The sequence below is a fragment of the Emys orbicularis genome, chromosome 13, assembly GCF_028017835.1.
Source record: "Emys orbicularis isolate rEmyOrb1 chromosome 13, rEmyOrb1.hap1, whole genome shotgun sequence".
Lineage (NCBI taxonomy): Eukaryota > Metazoa > Chordata > Testudines > Emydidae > Emys > Emys orbicularis.
Genome location: NC_088695.1, coordinates 9131325 through 9157827, shown reverse-complemented (window position 1 = coordinate 9157827; position 26503 = coordinate 9131325). Strand labels below are relative to the sequence as shown.

Below are 26503 nucleotides of genomic sequence, written 5' to 3'. Positions count from 1 at the left end.
AATTTTAATGGGAGCTAATTTTAATGGGAGCTGCTTCGTTCTCCTCACCAAATGAAATTAATAGGCAGCAGGTTTAAAACAAATAAAAGGAAGTTCTTCTTCACGCAGCGCACAGTCAACTTGTGGAACTCCTTACCTGAGGAGGTTGTGAAGGCTAGGACTATAACAATGTTTAAAAGGGGACTGGATAAATTCATGGTGGCTAAGTCCATAAATGGCTATTAGCCAGGATGGGTAAGAATGGTGTCCCTAGCCTCTGTTCGTTAGAGGATGGAGATGGATGGCAGGAGAGAGATCACTTGATCATTGCCTCTTAGGTTCACTCCCTCTGGGGCACCTGGCATTGGCCACTGTCGGTAGACAGATACTGGGCTAGATGGACCTTTGGTCTGACCCAGTACGGCCTTTCTTATGTTCTTATGTTCCTGCTCGGACATTTTCTCTGGGGCTCCCAGGGACAGGAAGGAGAAAGATTTACCATTGTGGCTACCAAACCCTGATGTCTCCTGAGACCCAGCATGGCACTGTTGGGCTTTCATCATCCTGATGCTCAAGGACGACCTGACCAAGGCTAGTCAGAGCGGGGGAACCAGCCGACATCCTCAACTCCACCAGCTTCAGCTAAGTCCTGAACTCCCCCTCAGATGTGAGACTTGGGGGTCTCCTGCCACCCTTCCCCTCATGCATCATTTTCTCCCTCCCCCCTCCCCCGTTCTTCTGCTCTCTCTCTCTCTCTCCTTTTGCCTTCTGTCTCCTGCACGTCTGGCTCAGCCAGCCAAGACAGCGCCTCTTTTTGCACCAGTGCCGGTAGCCTGTGACCAGAGAGGCAGCTCCAAGCAATGCCTTAGTCAGCCCAACGTGGAGAGAAGTTTGCCATGTCTCAGTGGTGCTGATTAGCTGGCATCCCCATATCAACACCACAGCTCCTTGAACAGGGAGGGGAGGGATAACTCAGTGGTTTGAGCATTGGCCTGCTAAACCCCAGGGTTGTGAGCTCAATCCTTGAGGGGCCATTTAGGGAACTGGGGTAAAAATCTGTCTGGGGATTGGTCCTGCTTTGAGCAGGGGGTTGGACTAGATGATCTCCTGAGGTCCCTTCCAACCCTGGTATTCTATGATTCTATCTCTATTTTCAAATGTCGCTGGGAAAGTTGATCCTTGTCGGGTTTAAACCCCAAAGTCCCCTGGTGGGAATGACTCAGGGCGGTCAATTTCCTCCCAAACGGAGGGAACCTGGTATCATTCAATAATTCCAGACAGAAATAATCTGTGAATGTTGAGGAGAATTTATAGCAGCATTTGATAATGAGGAAAAATCTGAGAAGATTTACACAAATTGGCTAAGTCGACAGGAAAATCAGAAAGGTTTTGTATCAAGTGGGTATTTAAAGGAAAAATAAATTATCTTTATGCAGAGATTATATTAGTAATCCTTCAACAGAAAGTGATCAACATCTCGGGGGGGGGGTGCAGTAAATTCAGTAAGTGAATAGAGGGGGAAATGTGTACCGCAATATTTGATTATTGGAGAGAAAAGGGGCAAGATTGGAGGATGTAATATCTGTCTATGAAATCTGCAGCGCTCATTAACACAGGACCCTGCCTCATTCAATTGCACAGAGGGAGAGAGCTAAGCAGGTCTCTCAACAGGTAAACAATTACAGCAAACCTTTATACCTTTTGTTACAGACAATAATGAGCAACAGCTGCATTTTGTTTATACATAGGTTATTTTGATATCTTGTTTTGCTCACTAATGTAGACTCTTAGTCTACATTCCATATTATCTACACAAGGTCGCAACAACTTCTCACACAGTTCTTTCCCACTCGCCTCACACATTCCTCGCTTCTACAAATCTCGCGTTATTAGGGTTACAGTTAGCCTGACTCTTGCTAACGAACTGTCATGCATTGCATCCCCTTCCTGTCAGTTCTTTCTCTGCTTCCACAACCCCCCCCCCCTTTTGTACTACTAGTACAACAAACATTCTCAAATCTCTATTTGCATTAAATCTCGGAATTTAGATTCTACATTAGATGCTTCAACCTTAGGGGTTTTGATTGGATGTAATGACAATGCATGAAGAGCATGGACATGAAAGGTATTACTATTATTACGTTTTTTATAACAACAATAACATACTTTTAGACTAGCTAACAACAACACAAGCAATAACATTTTTATAGCGATAATATGATGGGGTTGTTGTACAATTTTAGTCATATAACATAATACATTATACTTAGTACACAAGGTGGATACTTTATAAGCTGTCTGAAAGGCATACTTTTTAACTTGATATATATTTTGAAGCATGTGAATTTGCCCTTGTACTTCAGAGATTTTTTGAACCTCTGGTAACAGTGAAAGCAAATTTTGAAATTGATTGGGTACTAAACTAGTTCAATTAAAGGGTATTTGGAACTTAAGGACTACTTGCAAAATTCTATTTGCAGGCCAGTAAATAATATGATTGCCTGCAGTGGTAATGCGATTAAAATGTATGTCTTGCGATGTGGTGGCATTAACATACACACAGCTATTATTAGCTTGAAAAAAATAAGTGTTCTGTTAGGGTAGTTTCTTGTCCCCTACCCTTCCAGCAATCGTAGTCATGAAGAGTAACAACTTCTCCTGGCTTCAGTTTACGGATACACTGAAGCTGTGGGGGTTGTAACGGCCAAAATGTCCATTGACTCCCTAACCCCATCCAAATGTCAGGTGTAATCCCAGGAGCACTGACTAAAAATCGATTGGGCATACCAGGAGGTCTAATTTCCCAGATGTCTCAGTGAATTACCCAATCCCACATGCATCCTCCCCATGGACCCGGCAGGATTCGGTATGTGGGAGCCCCCCCCCCCCCCCCCAACCGGTCCATATGCTTGGAAGGAGCACTGAGAATGTCTGCACTTCCACCCAGAAAGTCTCCAAGTATGTCTCCATGGCCACAGATCAGATGGTACTCCTGATGTGTCTGTAAGGGCAGTGGGCCAAGCCTGATGCTCTAGATCATTCCGAATGGCCATTAGCTGGTCATTCAGGAAATCCTGAATTTCTGAACATGCTAGATTCCACTGCAATGCCTTCCCAGCCTCAGTGATATTTAATACTATTTTATCTTTGGACTGAGCTTGCTAGCTATTTTTTTTTTAGTTAACTTTTTTTTTTTTTTTTGGCTTTTTTTAATTTACAAAGGAAACTTTTATTTTTTATTTATACACTTTTTTTTAATAATGAACACATACACATTGCTATTATACAGTACATTAGTTTTATTATTTAATGTATGTTATGTACACTTTTTTAGTAAAATAACTTTATTACAGAGCTTTGGAGCAACAAACTAGAACAAGCACACCCACTTTTGAGGAGTCCACTTGGTACAACCTTTGGTGTTCAATAGCTTTTTTTTTTCCAGCCCTTTGGCTAGAAATTTGAGGTAGCCAGAAGGATCCCATGGGCAATATGGGGAGTGGGTTAACCTTCCATGTCCTTGCTTTTAAAGACTGTTGGTATGCAAATTTTAACAACAATTTTTTTCAATTAAAAAAATCTGGCCAATGAAGTTTTTTTTTTTTACTTAAGCAACTGTATTAGACTTTAGTATATTACATTTTTTTGATTTATTTAAACACTTTTTGTATTTTAAGTTGAATAAAACAAGTATTTGCTTTTTGATTTAACCCTTTTATTTAATTTTGAACTAGACTGTCTTATGAAAATATTAAACCCAACAATTTTGGCCACAAGACAAACACCACAAGACAGGACAAAGAACACAAAAATAATTCCTATTGTACCAGTAAATGCATGGTACATTGAATGCTGGTCAGCTGGCATCCGTTTTTTTTGATGATTTGAAAGACAAAAGGACAGAGGTCTACCCCTTCTGGGCAGTCAGTCATTGCTTAAAATATTTTTTTTATATACACATACTTTTGTTGATTTTAGACAAAACAGAGGAATTACCCCATATTTCCTTGTATTTGTTTTATAGGCAGCCCAGGTTTTAGTGGCTTTTACTTTATTAGTTAGAAAATTGCATTAATACAGATGCTTTTTGGCTTGCTTTTAAATTTAAAGCTATTTACAGCTTAAAGATTTTTACTTAAAAAGGGACACAATTAACTTTTTTAGACTTTTGATTGCCTTTTACTTTTAACGTTTGCTTTCAAACACCCAGTGATTTGAAAGAGACAACACAACCTATATTGGTAGGTTTGCATTTCTTTTACTTTTGCTACAATATACACTGCACATGTTTTGGGGAAAATGCACATTTTATTTACAATTTAATTTTTACAACACTAGCCACATTAATTTTTACACAAGGTGTAACTGTTTCTTTTGTGCTTACAAAATTTTTATGCACCCCTAGTAAAGTGACAGCTTGACCACACAGAGCCAGGGGCACTGTCCTTCTTTCTTTTTTTTGAACACCGGGTAAAGGCCATTTACTTAACATATAATTTAAAGGGCTATTCTTAGAGGGTTTTACCAGAGACCCACCCATCTGCCTGCTGACACTCTAACAGAGAATTACACAGAGAACAGAGGGAATTATGGCCTAATAGGATTTTATTACAGGAATTTCTACTAATACTGACCGCTACAGGGGACGGGACAGAAGGATTCCAATTCGACCTTAGAGCTCATCGCACGCAATGGCTTCCACGTTGAGGAATTACGAATGAGAGGCTCAGTTCCGTCCACACACCTAACGCCCAAATGTATAAGACAGAAATTCATTAACCGGAGTCGCCAGTAACTGTTACCGAAATATCGGGTCCACCTAGCTGAGAGCCAATAACAGCCAGACAGGGATAAGGAAGAGTTGCTTTATTCAGCAGAAGAAAGGAGAGCCTTGCACCTTGGTACAAAGACTCTGTCTTACACACATTTTACCATTCCAATTATTATTTTGGGGATTTGAAATCCCCATGCTTATAATTACTTACTTTTTTTTTTTTTACTATGCCCTTAAAGTTTTTAACCTGTTCTTCAATCTCTCTATTTGTTGCCTGCCCGCTTGGGCCCGATTCTGCTTTTTTTGCTGAACCGTTCCTTTTATGGGCACTGGCTTTTTCACCACCAATTTAGATAGGAGGGTGGGCTTCTCAACTAGCCCCCACCCTTCCTGGTCTTTTTTCTTAAACATTTTTACTCACAAGGCTATCCGAGTCCTTCCTCGTGAGGCTTGCCACTTGGGCAAAACGCATGGCCCATTGGCGTTTAACTATTCAATTTTCTTTTGTGGCAAACACACTGCTGTTACAGCATATGCAAACACAAATGGTTAAATTTTGACAAGTCCCTGAAGGACCGGTACTTGCTTAGCCAGTGCTTTCTTTTTTGCTTGGAAGTCCTGTCTTAAGGCTTGCAACTTGCCCTGGGCGTAGGTTTGAGCTGCTGCCTGGTTTATGATTTATGCTTTTAATTGCTTAATTCTAGTTATTAAGTACACAACTTTTTCCTTTTCTCCAACTTCTCTATTGCCCAGTCCTGCTACGACTGGGGTAGATTCACCTGACACCCTTCCCGGTCAACCGGGGTGGAGAGAGGAATGCTAAATCCCTCTCCGGTTCTCAGACTTACTGCGGCTGAGAGTAGGCACACTTTCATACTTACACACGTACGTCCAGACTGGCCACGTCTGTGTATAACGTTCAGAGAAGGTGCTGTGCAATCTCCAACTTGCTTCCTTTTTTGGGAGGGCAGTTCTTTTACACCCTGAGGTCTCCTGGGGCGTCTTTTCAGTGATTTTAGTCCAGGCCGGCTGCCTGTGGCTTCTTCAGCGTCCCCAAACCACGCCGGCTCCAGGGTTGCAAAGGCAGACTGTTGGATCTCACTGGACAATTAAGCTTTGCAAATGTAATTTTAGCACTGTAACTTGTATTGCCTTTGGTTTTACTATGTCTATATTTTTTTACAGCCAGCTGGGGCCGAAAGCAGTTTTTCTCTGTACTTAGCCTGGTCTGCATTGATTTTTGACCTTGAACGCAGATTAACTTTTTTTTTATTTTTGGACCAAGCTGAATTTCAAATTAACTTGTTCCTTTCTTCAATAGACAAATTGCTCCCATTTTGTGTCAGAGGCTTTTTGGTGATTAAAAGCTTCTCTGAGATGTATGATCTTATCTAGATTGAAGGTACCTTTTAGTGGGCATTGTTTGATGAATTTTTACGCGTGTAATGATTCCAATTCTCTAAATACCTGCAGGTTTTAGTACCATAATGTACTTACATGCAATAAGCTGGGGTACCCTTAGGGGGTGAGAGGGAATCCTTAGACTGTCCCCCACCCATTTTCTAATCACACACACAGGGAGGATGCCCTGTCCGCTCTAGCGGCACATAAACTAAGGATCTCTCCCTACAGGGTACTTGCACAGGAGAGGCTAACGAGGATGGCCACAACCCTCCTACACCTCCCTTCAGCAAAGAGCGTCGGCTAGTCTCAGAGAGACGGCGCCGCTTACTCTGTTGCATCCAGTGAGATGATCAGTCTGTCAGTGGCTCACACGGAGAGGAAAAGGGGAGGGAAGATGGGTTCACACACTCCTAGACCCAGGTAGCCTCCTCGCCGGACGATGCCAGGCCGAGTTAGCCCACCGTGGGTCGGATCTCCTAAAAGATCCTCTAGTTACCGGGCTTGCGTTAGAGTAGTTCTGGTCACGAGCCAAAAGACTTCGCAGAGTACTCTGGGCGTCTTCCGGTAACACTCAATTCACACTGGTGTACACACACACACACACACACACACACACACACACACACACACACACACACACACCAAGGCCTTATTTCAGGAACTATTCCCAAGTACCTCCAGGTACTATTCCCAAGTACCTTGATGCATCACTCGAGGCGGTAAAAACCCCTCCTGAGGCGGTAACAACCCCTTAACACCGGTGCATACCTATGCACCTTGCATATGCGTTCAGGGGGCGGCAACAATTCCCCTAAGCCGCTCAGCATCTGACCTTGCTGCACAGTCAATAAGTTCGGATGGCGTGAGCCCAACAGGGACAGACGGCCTCACGGACAGTCCTCCTCCGACACCCCAATAGAGATTTCAAAAGGTCTCCTACCTCTATTGTGGCGCCATGGGGTTCAAAGGGGAACGATCCGTAGCAGCTGCTGGTGCCTCTGCGGGCGTTGCCATCCCGGACGAGCCCCCAAATTGTCGGAGAAAAACACAGTTCTCACTTTTTGTTTGGGTACAGCAAGTCAGATGCTTTATTTTCTCTCTATCAATTGCATAGAGGGAGAGAGCTAAACAGGTCTCTCAACAGGTAAACAATTACAGCAAGCATTTATACCTTTTGTTACAGACAATAATGAGCAACAGCTGCATTTTGTTTATACATAGGTCATTCTAATATCTTGTTTTGCTCACTAATGTAGACTCTTAGTCTACATTCCATATTATCTACACATTATCTACACAAGGTCGCAACAACTTCTCACACAGTTCTTTCCCACTCGCCTCACACATTCCTCGCTTCTACAAATCTCGCGTTATTAGGGTTACAGTTAGCCTAACTCTTGCTAACGAACTGTCATGCGTTGCATCCCCTTCCTGTCAGTTCTTTCTCTGCTTCCACAAGGGTATGTCTATCTACACTGCAAAAATAAAACAATACAAAAACTCAAGCAAAAGAAGACACTGCAACAAGTCTCAGAGTGGGAGTCAGCTGACTCTGGCTGGGGAGGGGGGCAGGGAGAGGGGCTCAGGCTGTAGGGATAAAATTAGCAGAGCAGATGCAGAGGCTGGAGCCTGGGGTCCGAGATCCTCCCCCCTTGCCAGGTTTCAGAGCTCCGGCTCTGCCCAGCCCCGAAGGTTCCCAGGAAGGGGTGTTGTGAAAAGTCCAGCCCTGTCCTGGAACAGTCAGAGGAATGTTAAGGTTGTTCTCCCTTTAAGGAGTCCATGTGCGACAGTTTGTTACTTTCCCCCGGAGTCATCCAACAGTTCAATTAAAACACAGCAGCTGGATCGATCTCTTCCAGAATCCAATGAACCTTTGAAATGGATTCTTCTGAGGGTGACCTCCAGACAAAAGTCTATTTTGAGCAGTGAGCCAGGTGACAGACCTCTGTTTCAGGGCAGGGTCCTGCTTCATTCTCCCCAGGCAGAGCTGTGCGTCTGCTAAAATGAAAATTGTTTAGTTCCTGCCCCCTCTGGTGCAATGGGTGGTGTAACACCCCCTCTTTTTAGCTTGAGGGGTCTGTTTACCTGAGACGTAAATACATTCTCATCCTCTTTCCAAGTCCTATGGCAGAAACTCCCAGGGGAAAATTTTTTTTCTACATTCATAATTGATGCAGCAAACCCAGAGGTGCTGGGGCTCTGAACTGCCCAGCCCAGAGGTGCCGGGGCTCTGAACTGCCCAGCCCAGAGGTGCCGGGGCTCTGAACTGCCCAGCCCAGAGGTGCCGGGGTTCTGAACTGCCAAGCCCAGAGGTGCTGGGGCCATAGGCACAGGAACTAGTGGTACAGGAGGTGCTGCAGCACCCTCAGGTTTTAGCCAGGGCTGTGCTGCTGGCACCCTGCGTCCTGTCTGCTGGCCCGCCAGGGCCCGGCTCCCAGCTGCTGGCCCCCCACCCCCGGGACCCTGTTGCTGGCTTGGGGGGGGGGGGAATAAAGGGACAGGGATAAAGGCACTGACTTTAAGCACCCCCACTATTCATAGTGTTTCTGAACCACTGGCTGGGGCTCTGAACTGCCCAGCCCAGAGGTGCTGGCCGGGGCTCACCCCTGGAAAGCCCTGGTACAAATTAAGCCCTGGAAAAACGACATTCCTATGTCTAGGGTGAGGTGTCACACAGAGTCAGTGTCCCCGAGAAATGTCTCCCCTGCTGCTAGGGCTCTGGGCAGCCTCTCTAGGACCAGGACATCTCACCCCCATGTGCTTGAGAAACAATCCCCAGTCTCCATTAGAAACGCCCCTTCTCCCCCCTCCCCTGGGTTCTGGATGTATCCTTTCTGTCTGGTCACTAACAGGGTGGCTTCTATGCACGATGCCCCCTTAATGTGGAGAAGCTGCTGGAGCCCGGGGGCGGTGGGCCCCCAGGGGGCAGGGTCTGGGGCAGGGGGCTGCAGTGCGAAGGGTTGATCGCTAGGACCCAGGAGCAGCTGGGTGGCGGCTCGGGGAGCGATCGCTGGGGTCAGTCCCGGCAGCAGGAAGTGACTCGCAGCCGCTGCGGTGACTCTGGCTCCCAGACTCCTAGCGAGATCCCCGAGCCCCGGCGGCTGGTGCTGGGAGCCCGGAGCCCTGGCTGCAGCCGGGAGAGGGGAATCTCCAGCAGGGCCCTTCCCGCTGCTCCCCAGGAGCCTCTCCCAGGGCAGAGCCCCCAGCCCGGCCAGGCCCCTTCCCGGCCCGGCCCCTGCCCCAGGGGGGCCCCGCTCGGAGGGACGGTAAGAGAGACCCTCCTCCTCCCCCCCCCCCGTCACCTCCGGGCTGCAGGGGGAGGGTTTGGCCCCAGGCTGCTCCCAGCGGAGCTGGCTGCGATTCCCGCCCTGGGCCCGGGAAAGCTGCCGCGAGCTCCCGGTGTGTGCGGGGCGGGGGGAAGCCAGCCCGGGCCGTGCAGAACAGGCCCATTGGCGTGTGGGAGGAGGGAAAACATTCCCCCATTTCTGACCCAGGAAACACCCCCCTGGGCAGGGCTGGGTTAACTGACCAGACTCCCAGTGCTGGAGCCTGACCCCACTGGCCAGAGGCTGCTGTGAAATACGAAGGGAAGCTGTTGGGATTCCGGTCCCTGTCCCTGGCTCAGAGCTCTGCTTCCCGTATCAGCCTGTGGCTGGCAGGTGTGTGGGAAATGGGAAGACCCTGCCCTGCTCTGTGTGCTGGGGGGGAGACAAGGAGCTCTCACCTTCTCCCCACGCCCTGAAGCCTCCTGGCTGCTCTGAGGAGAGTGCGGGAAGGAGGGATTCTGCTTTTCTGGGCCTCCTCCTCCATGAATAGTGGGAATGTGGCTGCGGTAGCAGGTGCTGAGTGGGGGACTCTTGTTGTTCCAGATGCCGGTGACCTTCGAGGATGTGGCTGTGTATTTCACCCAGGGGCAGGGGGCTCTGCTGGACCCCGCTCAGAGAGCCCTCTACAGGGACGTCATGCAGGAGAATTACAAGACGGTGACCTCGCTGGGTAAGGGATTCCTGTGCCCTCAACTATTATAAGCCGTGGGGTTTGCATTTCTGACTCTGCTCAGTTGGATTAGGAAGGAATGGATCGCATAGTGCCATGCTTCTCAACCAGGGGCCCCTGGGGCCGCGAGCAGGTTTCAGGGAGGCCGCCAAGCCGGGCCGGCATTAGATTTTCTGGGGCCCAGGGCACAAAGTGGAAGCCCCACTGCATGGGGCTGGAGCTAAAGCCTGAGCAACTTAGCTTTGTGGGGCCCCATGTAGAGTGGGACCCCGGGTAATTGCGCTGCTTGCTACTCCCTAATGCTGGTCCTGGCTTTTATATGCAGAAAAACTGTTGGTGTTCCAGAGGTGGGCCGTGGCATTTTTATACCATGTTGGGGGTGCCTCAGAGAGAAAAAGATTGAGAACCCCTGGTAGAGTCCACAGCTCCACTGTGAGAGATACTTTCATCTCCATACCCCATTCAAGGGGACAGGGGAGGCAGAAACCTAATGGACAGGCTAATTCATCCCCATCTCTCCACCTGTCAAGGGGTCAGAAGCAGGGGATTGTCCTGCCTGTATTATTTCTCCTTCACACACCATTCACTGGCCCTCTTGGGACTAGCTCCATCCCTGGGGAGGGCTCTCGGTGCTGGAGGCTCAGGGGTGCTGGCACAGTTTGTACAGTGGGGGTGCTGAGAGCCATTGAACCAAACTGTAAACCCTGGATATAATGAAAACCACCTCAAGGCAGGAGGTGCGGCAGCTCCCCCAGCACCGCTAGTTCCAGCACCTATGTGCTGGTTTGGAAATAGGCAGGAGTTTAACTCCAGAGCTGCGTGTGCCAGAAAGTCTCCCAGAGCGCATCTACCCTGAGACCTCCTAGTGAGGGCGTGACAACACCCCCCACCCCAGATGCCTGCTACTCCCAAAGGGTCTGAGTTAACTACAGTCCCATGTAGGGTCAGGTAAAACTCAGGGAATTTTCCTTGTGACAAATACTCGACCAGTGCTCCATGCACCCTGAACTTGCCTGATTTCACCCCCTGCACAGGATTCCCCATTCCCAAACCTGAGCTCATCGCCCAGCTGGAACGAGGGGAAGAGCCATGGGTGCCAGATCTCCAGGCCTCGGAGGAAAGGGAGATCTCGAGAGGCACTCGCACAGGTGAGGACTGACATAGAAACCATCTGGTTAATGAAGGAAAAAGTTGATAATCCCAAAAATGTGGTATGAGTAAAAGCCCTCAGTTCTTCCTCATCTCAGCCAGAGCAGGGCTGGAGTCAGCAGATATTGCTCAAGGCTTTCCACCAGTCCTGTTAGCTGCAAGAGTTTCCTTCCCAGCTTTCCATCCCTCTGAGTGTTTGGGTGGGAAGTGGAGGCAGAATCGAATTGCTCAGTCTTCACAGCATTAGCGTGTTGGGTTTTCCCTCTGTGCTATTCCGCTTTCTCCCCAGCACAATGACTCTAGTCTGGATTGTCTCTCTCCCAGCAGGTGCTGAAAGAGTGAGTGAGAAGGAGGAGGAGAGTCATCATGAGCACGTTCCTGGGGAAGTGGAACCACAGGGGAACTTTGTGGGAAGAGCTGAAGGGAATTTTTGCAAGTGCTTGGAAGAGGGAGAAGCCTGGGGAAATTGGCACAGGTCAGAGAAGCTGCTGGGAAACCACCCAAGGAAGAAAGTGGATGAATCTATTAAATGTGGGGGAGGAGACAAGGATCCCACAGCCCAGCAGACAAATCCCAAGGAAGAGAAACCCTACTACTGCCTCCAGTGTGGGAAAGGATTCATTCTGAGATCACACCTTGTGATACATCAGATAATCCATACTGGACAGAAACCCCTTCAATGCTTGGACCGTGGAGAAAGCTTCAGTAACTGCTCAGACCTGAATAACTATGGGAGAAACCACATGAGAGAGAAACCTTATCAAGCTCTTGAGTGTGGGAAATGTCTGAGTTGCAAGTCAGCACTAATTACATACCAAATAAGCCAAACACGAGAGAGACCCTATAAGTGCTTAAACTGTGGCAAAAGTTTCACGTGGAGATCATCCCTTGTTAAGCATCAGGCATTCCACACAGGAGAGAGACCCCATAAGTGCTTGGACTGTGAGAAAAGTTTCATACAGAGGTCAGACCTTGTTAAACATCAGGCATTCCACACAGGAGAGAGACCCCATAAGTGCTTGGACTGTGAGAAAAGATTCATACATAGGTCAGACCTTGTTAAACATCTGGCAATCCACACAGGAGAGAGACCCCATAAGTGCGTGGACTGTGGGAAAAGTTTCATACATAGGTCAGACCTTGTTAAACATCAGGCAGTCCACACAGGAGAGAGACCCCTTAAGTGCTTAGACTGTGGAAAAAGTTTCAGAGACAGATCAGCCCTTGTTAAACATCAGGCAATCCACACAGGAGAGAGACCCCATAAGTGCTTAGACTGCGGGAAAAGTTTCATTCAGAGGTCAGACCTTGTTAGACATCAGGCAATCCACACAGGAGAGAGACCCTATAAGTGCTTGGATTGTGAGAAAAGTTTCATATGGAGGTCAGACCTTGTTAAACATCAGGCAATCCATAAGGGAGAGAGACCCCATAAGTGCTTGGACTGTGAGAAAAGTTTCATACATAGGTCAGACCTTGTTAAACATCAGGCAGTCCACACAGGAGAGAGACCCCTTAAGTGCTTAGACTGTGGAAAAAGTTTCAGAGACAGATCAGCCCTTGTTAAACATCAGGCAATACACACAGGAGAGAGACCCCATAAGTGCTTGGACTGCGGGAAAAGTTTCATTCGGAGGTCAGATCTTATAATACATCAGAGGATCCACACAGGAGAGAGACCCCATAATTGCTTGGATTGTGGGAAAAGTTTCACAAACAGGTCAGCCCTTGTTAGACATCAGGCAATCCACACAGGAGAGAGACCCCATAAGTGCTTGGACTGTGGGAAAAGTTTTATACAGAGATCGAACCTCATTAAACATGGGAGAATCCACACAGGATCTAAACTCCTGTGACACACGGCCAGAAAGGGTTAAGAAACTTGTAGGCTAATTGACCCGGATACAACTTTTAGAGACATGTTTGAAAAACTGTGTAAATGGTCATTAGGGCTATTCCACCTTAGATAGACTTGAAATGTAAACTTTTATTGTTGTGGAAGAAACAAACTCCACTCTCAGGTTGGAAGCAACAAAATCAGAGACAGCTTTATTCAGGACATGCAATTGCAAGGGAAGAACACCGCTGACAGAGAGCATCTCTGCCTCAGTTTCTTCAAAGTACAAGCAATATCACACAAGCATTTATACATTTTAATGGCATGCATTAATTAAAAACATCTGCAATTTGTTTATGTTATGTTCTGTCCATTCCTGTATTTTCACACTTCTGTTCTCAAAACATCGCTATCTCAAGGCTGGGTCACGCTGACTCTACTGTTTCTTACTCGCTTCTGACATGAGCCCTGCTGCTACAGGTCTCGCTATATTAGGCTAAGACTTAGCATGACAGTTGCTCTGTTTCTTACAACTGAGAGGCCTATATTTAAATCCTTTAACCCTGTTTCCACATTGTTAAAGACCTGGAAGAAGATGTCAAGTATCAGAGGGGTAGCCGTGTTAGTCTGAATCTGTAAAAAGCAACAGAGGGTCCTGTGGCACCTTTAAGACTAACAGAAGTATTGGGAGCATAAGCTTTCGTGGGTAAGAACCTCACTTCTTGCATCTGGTTTGTTGCTGGCTTGGTAAATTGAAATATTGGAATATCCACCAATTTGGAGGATTGTCTGCCCCATTCTTTGCAGTTTGCCCTAACTGAGCAATTTCAGTGTGGCCCCAGCCCCCAGGACCCTGGTCACAAGTTCATAAATGCCTTGCCTGTGGGAAAAGTTTCATTCAGTTACCGCACCTCATTAAACATCAGAGAATCCACCCAGGTGTGAGAAAACCTAGGAATAGCCTGACTCAGCAGGAAAAGATTCAATCTTAGCTCACACATCCGTGAGACCTTGAATGTGGGGGAAGCCTCATTTGGTTCTCCTGGAGTATCAGGCATCTGCAAATCCACACATGGAAAAAATCTCTGAGATTTTCTCAGTGTGGAAAATGTTCCACGTGGCGCTGACTCCATACTGCACACCAGAGACGCCTCCATACATGGGGGAAATTCCCTCAGTGCCCTGACTAGGGCTGGTCACAATGGCTTGTTGTTGGGATTAGCCAGCACATCTCTGTGACCGTTCACCAGATTTTCTGGTGTAAACTCTCTGACGCTGGCAGAACAGGGGCCAGAGCCCTAGACCAATTCACTTGTGTATTAGGGTAGATCGAAGTGATTGTGAAATATATAAGAGTGTATTTGGTGTTTAAACTTCATGACAACTAATGAGATGTTACTTGCATTGTTTTCACTTAACTATATCTTGTTACAATGTAGTAGCAAACATTTCCATTGTGTATACTCCTGTAACTATCTAACCCATCAAACGAGGAAGAAGCCTTGTGGAATGCAAATGAAGAACTTTTACTGAAAAGAGCTAATTTCAAAGCAAGTGGGCGTTGTGCGTGAGGATCGGGACTGGGAGCAACGTGATATGATGTGATTTTGGTGTAAGTGATCTTTTATCACAAAGTCCAGTTTGTCTGGGTGGCAAGACAGACTGGAGAGTCTGAAGGGAATGTCTGTGAGTCTAGGGTAAGACTGGAATAGTGATCCAGGAGTTCACATTTGTCACTAGTTTGGTGAAATCTAATTACAGAACACACCACCGGCTTGGGGTATCTGCCCGGTTTTCTGCCAGGCTGCCCGTAGGTTGGCACTCATAATTGTGAACCACTCCAGAGAGAGTGACAAACTCACCCTGAGCATCTTATCTATTCTGATCCCCTCCATGAGCAGAGTGATTGTTAGTCCCTGAGTTCCCCCTTTGGGGCCAGATTGTCTCATTCCCAGATAGTCTCACATTACCCTGGGCCGTGCTGAAAAGAATTGAGTGTTTGTACGTTTTCTCCCTTATGGGCAGAATTAAACAGATGCTAAAAAAGTGGGAGCAGGGACAGTAAAATGTGGTGTTTTAGCTTCTGTGCTATTTCAGGTCGATGGGGTGAGTCCGAGGGATTCCCTCGTCCCCCCAGCACCGTCACCCTCCACACTTGACACAGCAGCCTCTGTCCCAGCAATGGAGAGTTTTATCTTGGCCCCGTTCTACCCCTGCACATCCCAAGGTGTCACTTTCCACCGTGTCCCTGGCTCTCCATGCTTAGGAATCACAGTTTTGATGTCTATGAGCCTAAGTCAGACCCTTGAGGCCTGGAGAAGTGTCACAAACCAGGAAGGGAATCCAAATGAATCTGAAGGCACATTTTGACATTTCTGATCTTATAGCCCTGTTTGCATCTGTTGGTAAAATTGCTCCCAGTTTTTGTCTAGGCTAGTCCAGATCATTTGTAGATGGGAATGTGGTTTGTGAGTTTTTGGTTTATCATCATGATGCTAAAACTTTTGTAAGTAACACAACGAAATAATGAGGCGAGAAGTAAAGCAGGTTTAGCCCCTTTAGAAGAAAATAGATACACTTATTTTCTGGATTTTGAGTCTTCAGATTCTCTAGGATTTCACGTTATGAATGTGAAAATGTTTTATAGCCCACCCTGTATTGTGGGTTTTTCTCTGTTCCTGAAGGCTGTTTGGTCACGTACTTGGATATTAGATTAGTCTGCCAGGATGTAGCTCAGATTTATTGAGGGCTTCGTGAAACAAATGTTCATTTGCAAGAACAGTCCTTTTCAATTAAATGTTAACCTTTTTCTACCCCTTGTCAATTGATTTTTTTTCTTTGAACAATGACAATTATCAATATCCCTCAGCACAAACACTGATGGCGCGAGCTAGATTCACTCTCCCAGAGGCAGACACTGAAATGGGGGAGGAAGTTACCGCCTGATCCCTGCAGTGATGTGGGACATAGCCAGGAGGGGTAAAGGGTGGGAGATCAGGAGGGTGGGGGCGAAACAGAGCTGGGAAACTTCTGGGTTTGCTCCTGAGAGCCAGGCAGCTGAGAACTGTGAACTCGCTGCATCAGAGCCAGAGAGAGACAGGAATTCTCCTGCGAGTGTTGGGTCGAGTGGTGCCTGAATTGTAAAATGCTGTGAATCCTGCCCAAGAGAAATGCTGTGGGGAGGGGGCAGTGTCTCCTGATTGCTGAGAGGACGAGGTTGGGCCGAGATGAGAAGGAGGCCAGGGATGTCACAGGGGACCTGGGCAGCTTTGAAGCCAGGCAGATCCCTATTGTGGAGGCCGGAGGGAGATGAGGAGCACTGGAGCCCACCTGGTCACCCCGTCCCCATCTACCACTGTGTCCTGTGTGGGGACAATAGCGACTGTCTCTGCCCCACTCACCCCAACCTGCATCCCTCTAACCTGAGCTCTTTGGAGTCCCTGCTCCCGGTGTGTTTGCTTTTGTGACGGGCTCCCAGCGCCTCTCATGGTTTCTCGGCAATTTTCTCCCAGTGTGTAAATGTTGCTAGTGCATGGGGGAGTTGGGTGGAGCAGTGGGCTGGGCTGGGACTGAACTGGCTGGGCTAGGGGTGGGGAAAGGAGTCTGCCTTTTGCTTGTCCTTTGAAATAATAAAGTACAATTTAGTTTCTCCCACTCCCTGTCTCCTTTGTTTTGCATGAAATGGCTGCCAACTGCAGCATTAAGGTTAAAGGTAAAGGCGATGCAGACGTGATCTGGGATGGAAATGCACAGTGAGGTCACCCGGCCAACTTCATCCCTGCCCTGTCACAGGCTCCTCAAACTTCCCATAGAGATAAAACTCACTGAAAAATTGTGCCTCCCTCCCTGACCCCAGTACAAATCAGGAACAGTCTGACTGGGCTCCCGGGCTCATCCTCCTCTCCCCCCCCCCCCCCGGTACTAATCAGGAGTAATCCCACTGGGGCCACGTGACCTGTCTACACCAGTGTGAAGTTGTTGTGAGGGGAGAATCAGACCATTGGCCTCTAGGTCTGTTTGCAGGAGATACACTCACACATTGTGCTAAAGCAATTCTGATCCCTCAGCTGGGTTTCCCAAAGCCCCTGTTCTCTCAGCCTTACCACCAGTGTTCCCTCTAATTTTTCCCACCCATGTGCAGAATGGATTTTGTTCTGTGCACCTATATGGAGTTGATGTGTCACACATTACCTTCATATCAGTGCACATAACAAAATTCATGTGGTGGGGGTGGGGCCGAGGGATTCAGAGTGTGGGAGGGGGCTCAGGGCTGAGGCAGAGGGTTGGGGTGCAGGGGTGTGAGGGCTCCAGCTGGGGGTGTGGGCTTTGGGGTGGGGCCAGGAATGAGGGGTTTGGGGTGCAGGAGAGTGCTCCAGGGCTAGGTCAGGGATAGAGGACTCCCCCCAGCTCTGTCTCCCCACAGCAGTACCTGGGCTGGGGGGGGAGAGGCGCCTCTCCCTGCTGCGTCAGTTCCGGGGCTGGGGCTGCAGTATAGGCTCCCGTCACCCGGCCCCCGCAGATCCGGGCCGGGGCTAGGTTCAGGGAGGGGCGCCCCATGATAGGGCCGGGCCAGGCCACCCCGACTGTGGCTGGGTCCAGGTCGGGTCTCCAGGGTTCGGGGCTGGGCCGGGCCACCGGGGCTGGGTTTGAACCAGGCTGCCGCAGCTGTGTCCAGGCCAGGCTGCGCCACCACAGCTGCGGCTGGCTCTGGGCTGGGCCACCCGGGTTCGGGCAGGACTGCCCTTGCCGTGGCTGGCTCCAAGCCAGGCCACCCTAGCTGATTTCCGACCGTGTTGCATTGCCCCGTCCTCAGCTGGGTCCAGGCCGGGCCGCCTGGGTTTGTGGCCAGGCCATGCCGTTCGGGTTCAGGGCTGGGCCAGGCCGCCGCGGCTGGGGCCGGGCTGGGGTAGGTGCACCCCAGCCGCAGCAGGTCCAGTCCACGGCATAATTGGGGCTGGGCGGCCGCCCTGGCCATGGCAGGTTGGAGGCCAGACTAGGTTGGGGCCGGGGGAGGGCCCCCCATCTCCCGGCTGCGGTAGGTCCCCAGGTGGGGACTCTGTGCTGCACTAAATAGGGAACTTAGCTCACCCCCTTGCCTAATTCTACCTCAGTCCCATTGCAATCACTGGGGCTAGGGGCTGAACAATTGTGGAAATGGGAGGGAATGTTATAGCTGAAATCTCACCTGTGTCTTGAAAGGTTAATGTTAATGGGAGCTGCTTCGCTCTCCTGCTCGGACATTTTCTCTGGGGCTCCCAGGGACGGGAAGAAGCAAGATTTACCGTCGTGGCTACCAAACCCCGATGTCTCCTGAGACCCAGCATGGCACTGTTGGGCTTTCATCATCCTGATGCTCAAGGACGACCTGACCAAGGCTAGTCAGAGCGGGGGAACCAGCTGACATCCTCAACTCCACCAGCTTCAGCTAAATCCTGAACTCCCCCTCAGATGTGAGACTTGGGGGTCTCCTGCCACCCTTCCACTCATGCATCATTTTTTCCCTCCCCCCACCCCCGTTCTTCTGCTCTCTCTCTCTCTCTCCTTTTGCCTTCTGTCTCCTGCACGTCTGGCTCAGCCAGCCAAGACAGCACCACTTTTTGCACCAGTGCCGGTAGCCTGTGACCAGAGAGGCAGCTCCAAGCAATGCCTTAGTCAGCCCAACGTGGAGAGAAGTTTGCCATGTCTCAGTGGGGCTGATTAGCTGGCATCCCCATATCAACACCACAGCTCCTTGAACAGGGAGGGGAGGGATAACTCAGTGGTTTGAGCATTGGCCTGCTAAACCCAGGGTTGTGAGCTCAATCCTTGAGGGGGCCATTTAGGGAACTGGGGTAAAAATCTGTCTGGGGATTGGTCCTGCTTTGAGCAGGGGGTTGGACTAGATGATCTCCTGAGGTCCCTTCCAACACTGGTATTCTATGATTCTATCTCCATTTTCAAATGTCGCTGGGAAAGTTGATCCTTGTCGGGTTTAAACCCAAAATCCCCTGGTGGGAATGACTCAGGGTGGTCAATTTCCTCCCAAACTGAGGGAACCTGGTATCATTCAATAATTCCAGACAGAAATAATCTGTGAATGTTGAGGAGAATTTATAGCAGCATTTGATAATGAGGAAAAATCTGAGAAGATTTACACAAATTGGCTAAGTCGACAGGAAAATCAGAAAGGTTTTGTATCAAGTGGGTATTTAAAGGAAAAATAAATTATCTTTATGCAGAGATTATATTAGTAATCCTTCAACAGAAAGTGATCAACATCTCGGGGGGGGGGGGTGCAGTAAATTCAGTAAGTGAATAAAAGAGAAAATGTGTACCGCAATATTTGATTATTGGAGAGAAAAGGGGCAAGATTGGAGGATGTAATATCTGTCTATGAAATCTGCAGCGCTCATTAACACAGGCCCCTGCCTCATTCAGGGTATGTCTATCTACACTGCAAAAATAAAACAATACAAAAACTCAAGCAAAAGAAGACACTGCAACAAGTCTCAGAGTGGGGGTCAGCTGACTCTGGCTGGGGAGGGGGGCAGGGAGAGGGGCTCAGGCTGTAGGGATAAAATTAGCAGAGCAGATGCAGAGGCTGGAGCCTGGGGTCCGAGATCCTCCCCCCTTGCCAGGTTTCAGAGCTCCGGCTCTGCCCAGCCCCGAAGGTTCCCAGGAAGGGGTGTTGTGAAAAGTCCAGCCCTGTCCTGGAACAGTCAGAGGAATGTTAAGGTTGTTCTCCCTTTAAGGAGTCAAGGGGCAACAGTTTGTTAATTTCCCCCAGAGTCACCAAACAGTTCAACTTAAACACAGTGGCTGGATCGATCTCTTCCAGAATCCAATGAACTGTGAAATGGATTCTTCTGAAGGCAACAAAAGTCTATTTTGAGCTGTGAGCCAGGCAACAGGCCCTCTGTTTTCAGGGCAGGGTCCTGCTATTTCTCCCCAGCCAGAGCTGTGCGTCTGCTAAAATGCAAATCATTTAGTTCCTGCCCCCTCTGGTGCAATGGATGGGGTCACACCCCCTCTCTTTAGCTTGAGGGGTCTGTTTACCTGAGATGTAAATACATTCTCATCCTCTTTCCAAGTCCTATGGCAGAAACTCCCAGGGGAATTTTTTTTTTCTACATTCATAATTGATGCAGCAAGCCCAGAGGTGCCGGGGCTCTGAACTGCCAAGCCCAGAGGTGCCGGGGCTCTGAACTGCCCAGCCCAGAGGTGCCGGGGCTCTGAACTGCCCAGCCCAGAGGTGCCGGGGCTCTGAACTGCCCAGCCCAGAGGTGCCGGGGCTCTGAACTGCCCAGCCCAGAGGTGCCAGGGCTCTGAACTGCCAAGCCCAGAGGTGCCGGGGTTCTGAACTGCCAGGCCCAGAGGTGCCGGGGCTCTGAACTGCCAAGCCCAGAGGTGCCGGGGTTCTGAACTGCCAGGCCCAGAGGTGCCGGGGCTCTGAACTGCCCAGCCCAGAGGTGCTGGGGCTCTGAACTGCCCAGCCCAGAGGTGCCGGGGCTCTGAACTGCCAAGCCCAGAGGTGCCGGGGCTCTGAACTGCCCAGCCCAGAGGTGCCGGGGCTCTGAACTGCCAGGCCCAGAGGTGCCGGGGCTCTGAACTGCCAAGCCCAGAGGTGCCGGGGCTCTGAACTGCCAAGCCCAGAGGTGCCGGGGTTCTGAACTGCCAAGCCCAGAGGTGCCAGGGCTCTGAACTGCCAAGCCCAGAGGTGCCGGGGCTCTGAACTGCCAAGCCCAGAGGTGCCAGGGCTCTGAACTGCCAAGCCCAGAGGTGCCGGGGTTCTGAACTGCCAAGCCCAGAGGTGCCGGGGCTCTGAACTGCCCAGCCCAGAGGTGCCGGGGCTCTGAACTGCCAGGCCCAGAGGTGCCGGGGCTCTGAACTGCCCAGCCCAGAGGTGCTGGGGCTCTGAACTGCCCAGCCCAGAGGTGCCAGGGCTCTGAACTGCCAAGCCCAGAGGTGCCGGGGCTCTGAACTGCCCAGCCCAGAGGTGCCGGGGCTCTGAACTGCCCAGCCCAGAGGTGCCGGGGCTCTGAACTGCCAAGCCCAGAGGTGCCGGGGTTCTGAACTGCCCAGCCCAGAGGTGCCGGGGCTCTGAACTGCCCAGCCCAGAGGTGCCGGGGCTCTGAACTGCCAAGCCCAGAGGTGCCGGGGCTCTGAACTGCCCAGCCCAGAGGTGCTGGGGCTCTGAACTGCCCAGCCCAGAGGTGCCGGGGCTCTGAACTGCCCAGCCCAGAGGTGCCGGGGCTCTGAACTGCCAAGCCCAGAGGTGCCGGGGCTCTGAACTGCCAGGCCCAGAGGTGCCGGGGCTCTGAACTGCCCAGCCCAGAGGTGCCGGGGCTCTGAACTGCCCAGCCCAGAGGTGCCGGGGCTCTGAACTGCCCAGCCCAGAGGTGCCGGGGCTCTGAACTGCCAGGCCCAGAGGTGCCGGGGCTCTGAACTGCCCAGCCCAGAGGTGCCGGGGCTCTGAACTGCCAAGCCCAGAGGTGCCGGGGCTCTGAACTGCCCAGCCCAGAGGTGCCGGGGCTCTGAACTGCCCAGCCCAGAGGTGCCGGGGCTCTGAACTGCCCAGCCCAGAGGTGCTGGGGCCATAGGCGCGGGAACTAGTGGTACAGGAGGTGCTGCAGCACCCTCAGGTTTTAGCCAGGGCTGTGCTGCTGGCACCCTGCGTCCTGTCTGCTGGTCCGCCAGGGCCCGGCTCCCAGCTGCTGGCCCCCCACCCCCGGGACCCTGCTGCTGGCTTGGAGCGGGGGGGGGGAGGGATAAAGGGACGGGGATAAAGGCACTGACTTTCAGCACCCCCACTATTCATAGTGTTTCTGCACCACTGGCTGGGGCTCTGAACTGCCAAGCCCAGAGGTGCTGGCTGGGGCTCACCCCTGGAAAGCCCTGGTACAAATTAAGCCCTGGAAAAACGACATTCCCGTGTCTAGGGTGAGGTGTCACACAGAGTCAGTGTCCCCGAGAAATGTCTCCCCTGCTGCTAGGGCTCTGGGCAGCCTCTCTAGGACCAGGACATCTCACCCCCATGTGCTTGAGAAACAATCCCCAGTCTCCATTAGAAACGCCCCTTCTCCCCCCTCCCCTGGGGTCTGGATGTATCCTTTCTGTCTGGTCACTAACAGGGTGGCTTCTATGCACGATGCCCCCTTAATGTGGAGAAGCTGCTGGAGCCCGGGGGCGGTGGGGCACTAGGAGGCAGGGTCTGGGGCAGGGGGCTGCAGTGCGAAGGGTTGATCGCTAGGACCCAGGAGCAGCTGGGAGGCGGCTCTGGGGGGAGCGATCGCTGGGGTCAGTCCCGGCAGCAGGAAGTGACTCGCAGCCGCTGCGGTGACTCTGGCTCCCAGGGAGATCCCCGAGCCCCGGCGGCTGGTGCTGGGAGCCCGGAGCCCTGGCTGCAGCCGGGAGAGGGGAATCTCCAGCAGGGCCCTTCCCGCTGCTCCCCAGGAGCCTCTCCCAGGGCAGAGCCCCCAGCCTGGCCAGGGCCCTTCCCGGCCCCTGCCCCAGGGGGGCCCCGCTCGGAGGGGAGGTAAGAGAGACCCTCCCGCCCCGTCACCTCCGGGCTGCAGGGGGAGGTTTGGCCCCAGGCTGCTCCCAGCGGAGCTGGCTGCGATTCCCGCCCTGGGCCCGGGAAAGCTGCCGCCCGTTCCCGGTGTGTGCGGGGCGGGGGGAGCCAGCCCGGGCCGTGCAGAACAGGCCCATTGGCGGGTGTGGGGGAGGGGAAACATTCCCCCATTTCTGACCCAGGAAACACCCCCCTGGGCAGGGCTGGGTTAACTGTCCAGACTCCCAGTGCTGGAGCCTGACCCCACTGGCCAGAGGCTGCTGTGAAATACGAAGGGAAGCTGTTGGGATTCCCGTCCCTTTCCCTGGCTCAGAGCTCTGCTTCCCGTATCAGCCTGTGTCTGCAGGTGTGTGGGAAATGGGAAGACCCTGCCCTGTGTGCTGGGGGGGACAAGGAGCTCTCACCTTCTCCCCACGCCCTGAAGCCTCCTGGCTGCTCTGAGGAGAGTGCGGGAAGGAGGGATTCTGCTTTTCTGGGCCTCCTCCTCCATGAATAGTGGGAATGTGGCTGCGGTAGCAGGTGCTGAGTGGGGGACTCTTGTTGTTCCAGATGCCGGTGACCTTCGAGGATGTGGCTGTGTATTTCACCCAGGGGCAGGGGGCTCTGCTGGACCCCGCTCAGAGAGCCCTCTACAGGGATGTCATGCAGGAGAATTACAAGACGGTGACCTCGCTGGGTAAGGGATTCCTGTGTCGTCAACTATTATAAGCCGTGGGGTTTGCATTTCTGACTCTGCTCAGTTGGATTAGGAAGGAATGGGTCGCATAGTGCCGTGGTTCTCAACCAGGGGCCCCTGGGGCCGCGAGCAGGTTTCAGGGAGGCCGCCAAGCCGGGCCGGCATTAGATTTTCTGGGGCCCAGGGCACAAAGTGGAAGCCCCACTGCATGGGGCTGGAGCTAAAGCCTGAGAAACTTAGCTTTGTGGGGCCCCATGTAGAGTGGGACCCCGGGTAATTGTGCTGCTTGCTACCCCCTAATGCTGGTCCTGGCTTTTATATGCAGAAAAACTGTTGGTGTTCCAGAGGTGGGCCGTGGCATTTTTATACCATGTTGGGGGGGCCTCAGAGAGAAAAAGATTGAGAACCCCTGGTAGAGTCCACAGCTCCACTGTGAGAGATACTTTCATCTCCATACCCCATTCAAGGGGACAGGGGAGGCAGAAACCTAATGGACAGGCTAATTCATCCCCATCTCTCCAGCTTTCAAGGGGCCAGAAGCAGGGGATTGTCCTGCCTGTATTATTTCTCCTTCACACACCATTCACTGGCCCTCTTGGGACTAGCTCCGTCCCTGGGGAGGGCTCTCGGTGCTGCAGGCTCAGGGGTGCTGGGACAGTTTGTACAGTGGGGGTGCTGAGAGCCATTGAACCAAACTGTAAACCCTGGATATAATAGAAACCACTTCAAGCCAGGAGGTGCGGCAGCTCCCCCAGCACGGCTAGTTCCAGCACCTATGTGCTGGTTTGGAAATAAGCAGGAGTTTAACACCAGAGCTGCGTGTCCCAGAAAGTCCCCCAGAGCGCATCTACCCTGAGAACTCCTAGTGAGGGCGTAACAACAGCCCACCCCCACCCCCAGATATCTGCTGCTCCCAAAGGGTCTGAGTTACCACAGTCCCATGTAGGCTCAGGTAAAACTCAGGGAATGTTCCTTGTGACAAATACTCGACCAGTGCTCCATGTGCCCTGAACTTGCCTGATTTCACTCCCTGCACAGGATTCCCCATTCCCAAACCTGACCTGATTGCCCGGCTGGAACGAGGGGAAGAGCCGTGGGTCCCGGATCTCCAGGCCAGTGAGGAAAGGGAAAGCCCGAGAGGTTCCTGCACAGGTGAGGAGTCAGGGAAAATGAGACTGAACCATCTTGAGAGTGAAGGAAAAAAGCTGGGACTCCCAAAATGTGCCATGAGCCAGACCCCTCAGTTCTGCGCTGTCTCACCCAGGTCAGGGCTGCAGTCAGCAGGCATCGCCTCATGAAGGCAAATATTAGTCACAGCTTCCCACTGATGCTGTTAGCTGTCGGGAATTTCCTCCATGACTTTCCTTCCCTGGGAGTGTTTGGGTGGGATGTGGAGGCAGAATCCAGTGTCTCCATCTCCCCAACAGTCACTCTGTTGCGTTTTCCCTCTTTGCTGTTCCCCTTTCTGTCCTTTCTCCCTGGCACAGGCAGTGACTCCTAGTGTCTGGATTCTCTCTCTTCCAGCAGGTGATAGGACAATGACTGAGAACAAGGAGGAGAATCATCAGGAGGAAGGTCCTGGGAAAGTGGAATTGCAGGAGATGGTTTTGAGAAGAGCTGAAGGGAATTTTTCCCAGTTCTTGGAGCAGGGAAATGCCTGGGGAGATCGATATAGATCAGAGATGCAGCTGGGAAACTATCCCAGGAAGAAACTGGATGAATCCATTGAATGTGGTGGAGGATGCAAGGATCCCAAGGAAACCACAGTCCAGCAGACAAGTCACAAGAAAGCTTACAAATGCCTTGACTGTGGGAAAAGTTTCCATTTCAGTGCAAATCTTATTATACACTGGAGAACCCACACAGGAGAGAAGTCCTATAAATGTGTAGACTGTGGAAAAAGCTTCAGTAAGAAGCCATGTCTTCTTATACACCAGAGACTGCACACAGGAGAGAGACCATATAAATGCCTTGAGTGTGGGAAAAATTTTAGTCAGAGATCACACCTTACTGCACATCAGAGAATCCACACAGGAGAAAGACCCTATAAATGCCTCCAGTGTGGGAAAGGTTTTATTGAACGTTCACACCTTACTGCACATCAGAGAATCCACACAGGAGAAAGACCTTATAAATGCCTTGAGTGTGGGAAAAGTTTCAATTTGAAATCAACCCTTAATACACATCAGAGAACGCACACAGGAGAAAGACCTTATAAATGTCTGGAGTGTGGCAAAACTTTCAGTCAGCGCTCACACGTTACTCAACATAGGAAAATCCACACCGGAGAGAGACCATATAAATGCCTTCAGTGTGGTAAAAGTTTCATTCATCACTCAAACTTTATTAGACATCCATGTCTGAATACAAGAGAGAGACGCTATAAATGCCTTCAGTGTGAGAAAGTTTTCAATGCGCGATGGAACCTTATTAAACATGAGAGAACCCACACCGGAGAGAAACCGTATACATGCTTAGACTGTGGGAAAACTTTTGGTCAGAGCTCATACCTTATTAAACATAGGAGAATCCACACAGGAGAGAGACCATATAAATGCTTTGAGTGTGGGAAAAATTTCATTCATTACTCAGTCCTTCTTAAGCATCAGAGAATCCACACAGGTGACAAACCATATAAATGCTTCGACTGTGGGAAAAGTTTTGTTGACAGAACAAAACTTACTAGACATCAGGCAATCCACACAGGAGAGAGACCCCATAAATGCTTGGACTGTGGGAAAAGCTTCATTCAGAAGTCACAACTTACTATACACCAGAGAGTTCACACAGGAGAGAGACCTTATAAATGCCTGGAGTGTGGGAAAACTTTTATTCATAACTCAAAGCTTACTATACATCAGAGAACCCACACAGGAGAGAGACCTTATAAATGCCTGGAGTGTGGGAAAACTTTTATTCATAACTCAAAGCTTACTAAACATCAGAGAACCCACACAGGAGAGAGACCCTATGGATGCCTTGAGTGTGGGAAAAGTTTTATTCAGAAGTCACATCTTACTACACATCAACGAACCCACACAGGAGAGAGACCTTATAAATGCCTGGAGTGTGGGAAAACTTTTATTCATAACTCAAAGCTTACTACACATCAGAGAACCCACACAGGAGAGAGACCTT

General features: G+C 50.6%; 1 protein-coding gene and 1 pseudogene across 1 annotated transcript; both read left to right on the top strand.

Annotated features, from left to right (window-relative positions):
* Positions 1-10119: 10119 nt before the first annotated feature.
* On the top strand, positions 10120-13158 carry LOC135887379 (zinc finger protein OZF-like). The gene is made up of 3 exons (XM_065415150.1): positions 10120-10153; positions 11188-11301; positions 11630-13158. The coding sequence occupies exons 1-3, from the start codon at positions 10120-10122 to the stop codon at positions 13156-13158; spliced, it is 1677 nt and encodes a 558-aa protein (XP_065271222.1).
* Positions 13159-23238: 10080 nt separating this feature from the next.
* Positions 23239-26503, top strand: part of LOC135887377 (zinc finger protein 184-like) — a 29115-nt pseudogene continuing 25850 nt past the window's right edge.

Bases quoted from the DNA above. Each gene is read 5' to 3' on its own strand.
- LOC135887379 (XM_065415150.1), top strand. From the start codon at position 10,120: ATGCAGGAGAATTACAAGACGGTGACCTCGCTGG. The intron at 10,154-11,187 runs GTAAGGGATTCC...CCCCCTGCACAG, and splicing joins CAAGACGGTGACCTCGCTGG to GATTCCCCATTCCCAAACCT. The intron at 11,302-11,629 runs GTGAGGACTGAC...CTCTCCCAGCAG, and splicing joins CTCGAGAGGCACTCGCACAG to GTGCTGAAAGAGTGAGTGAG.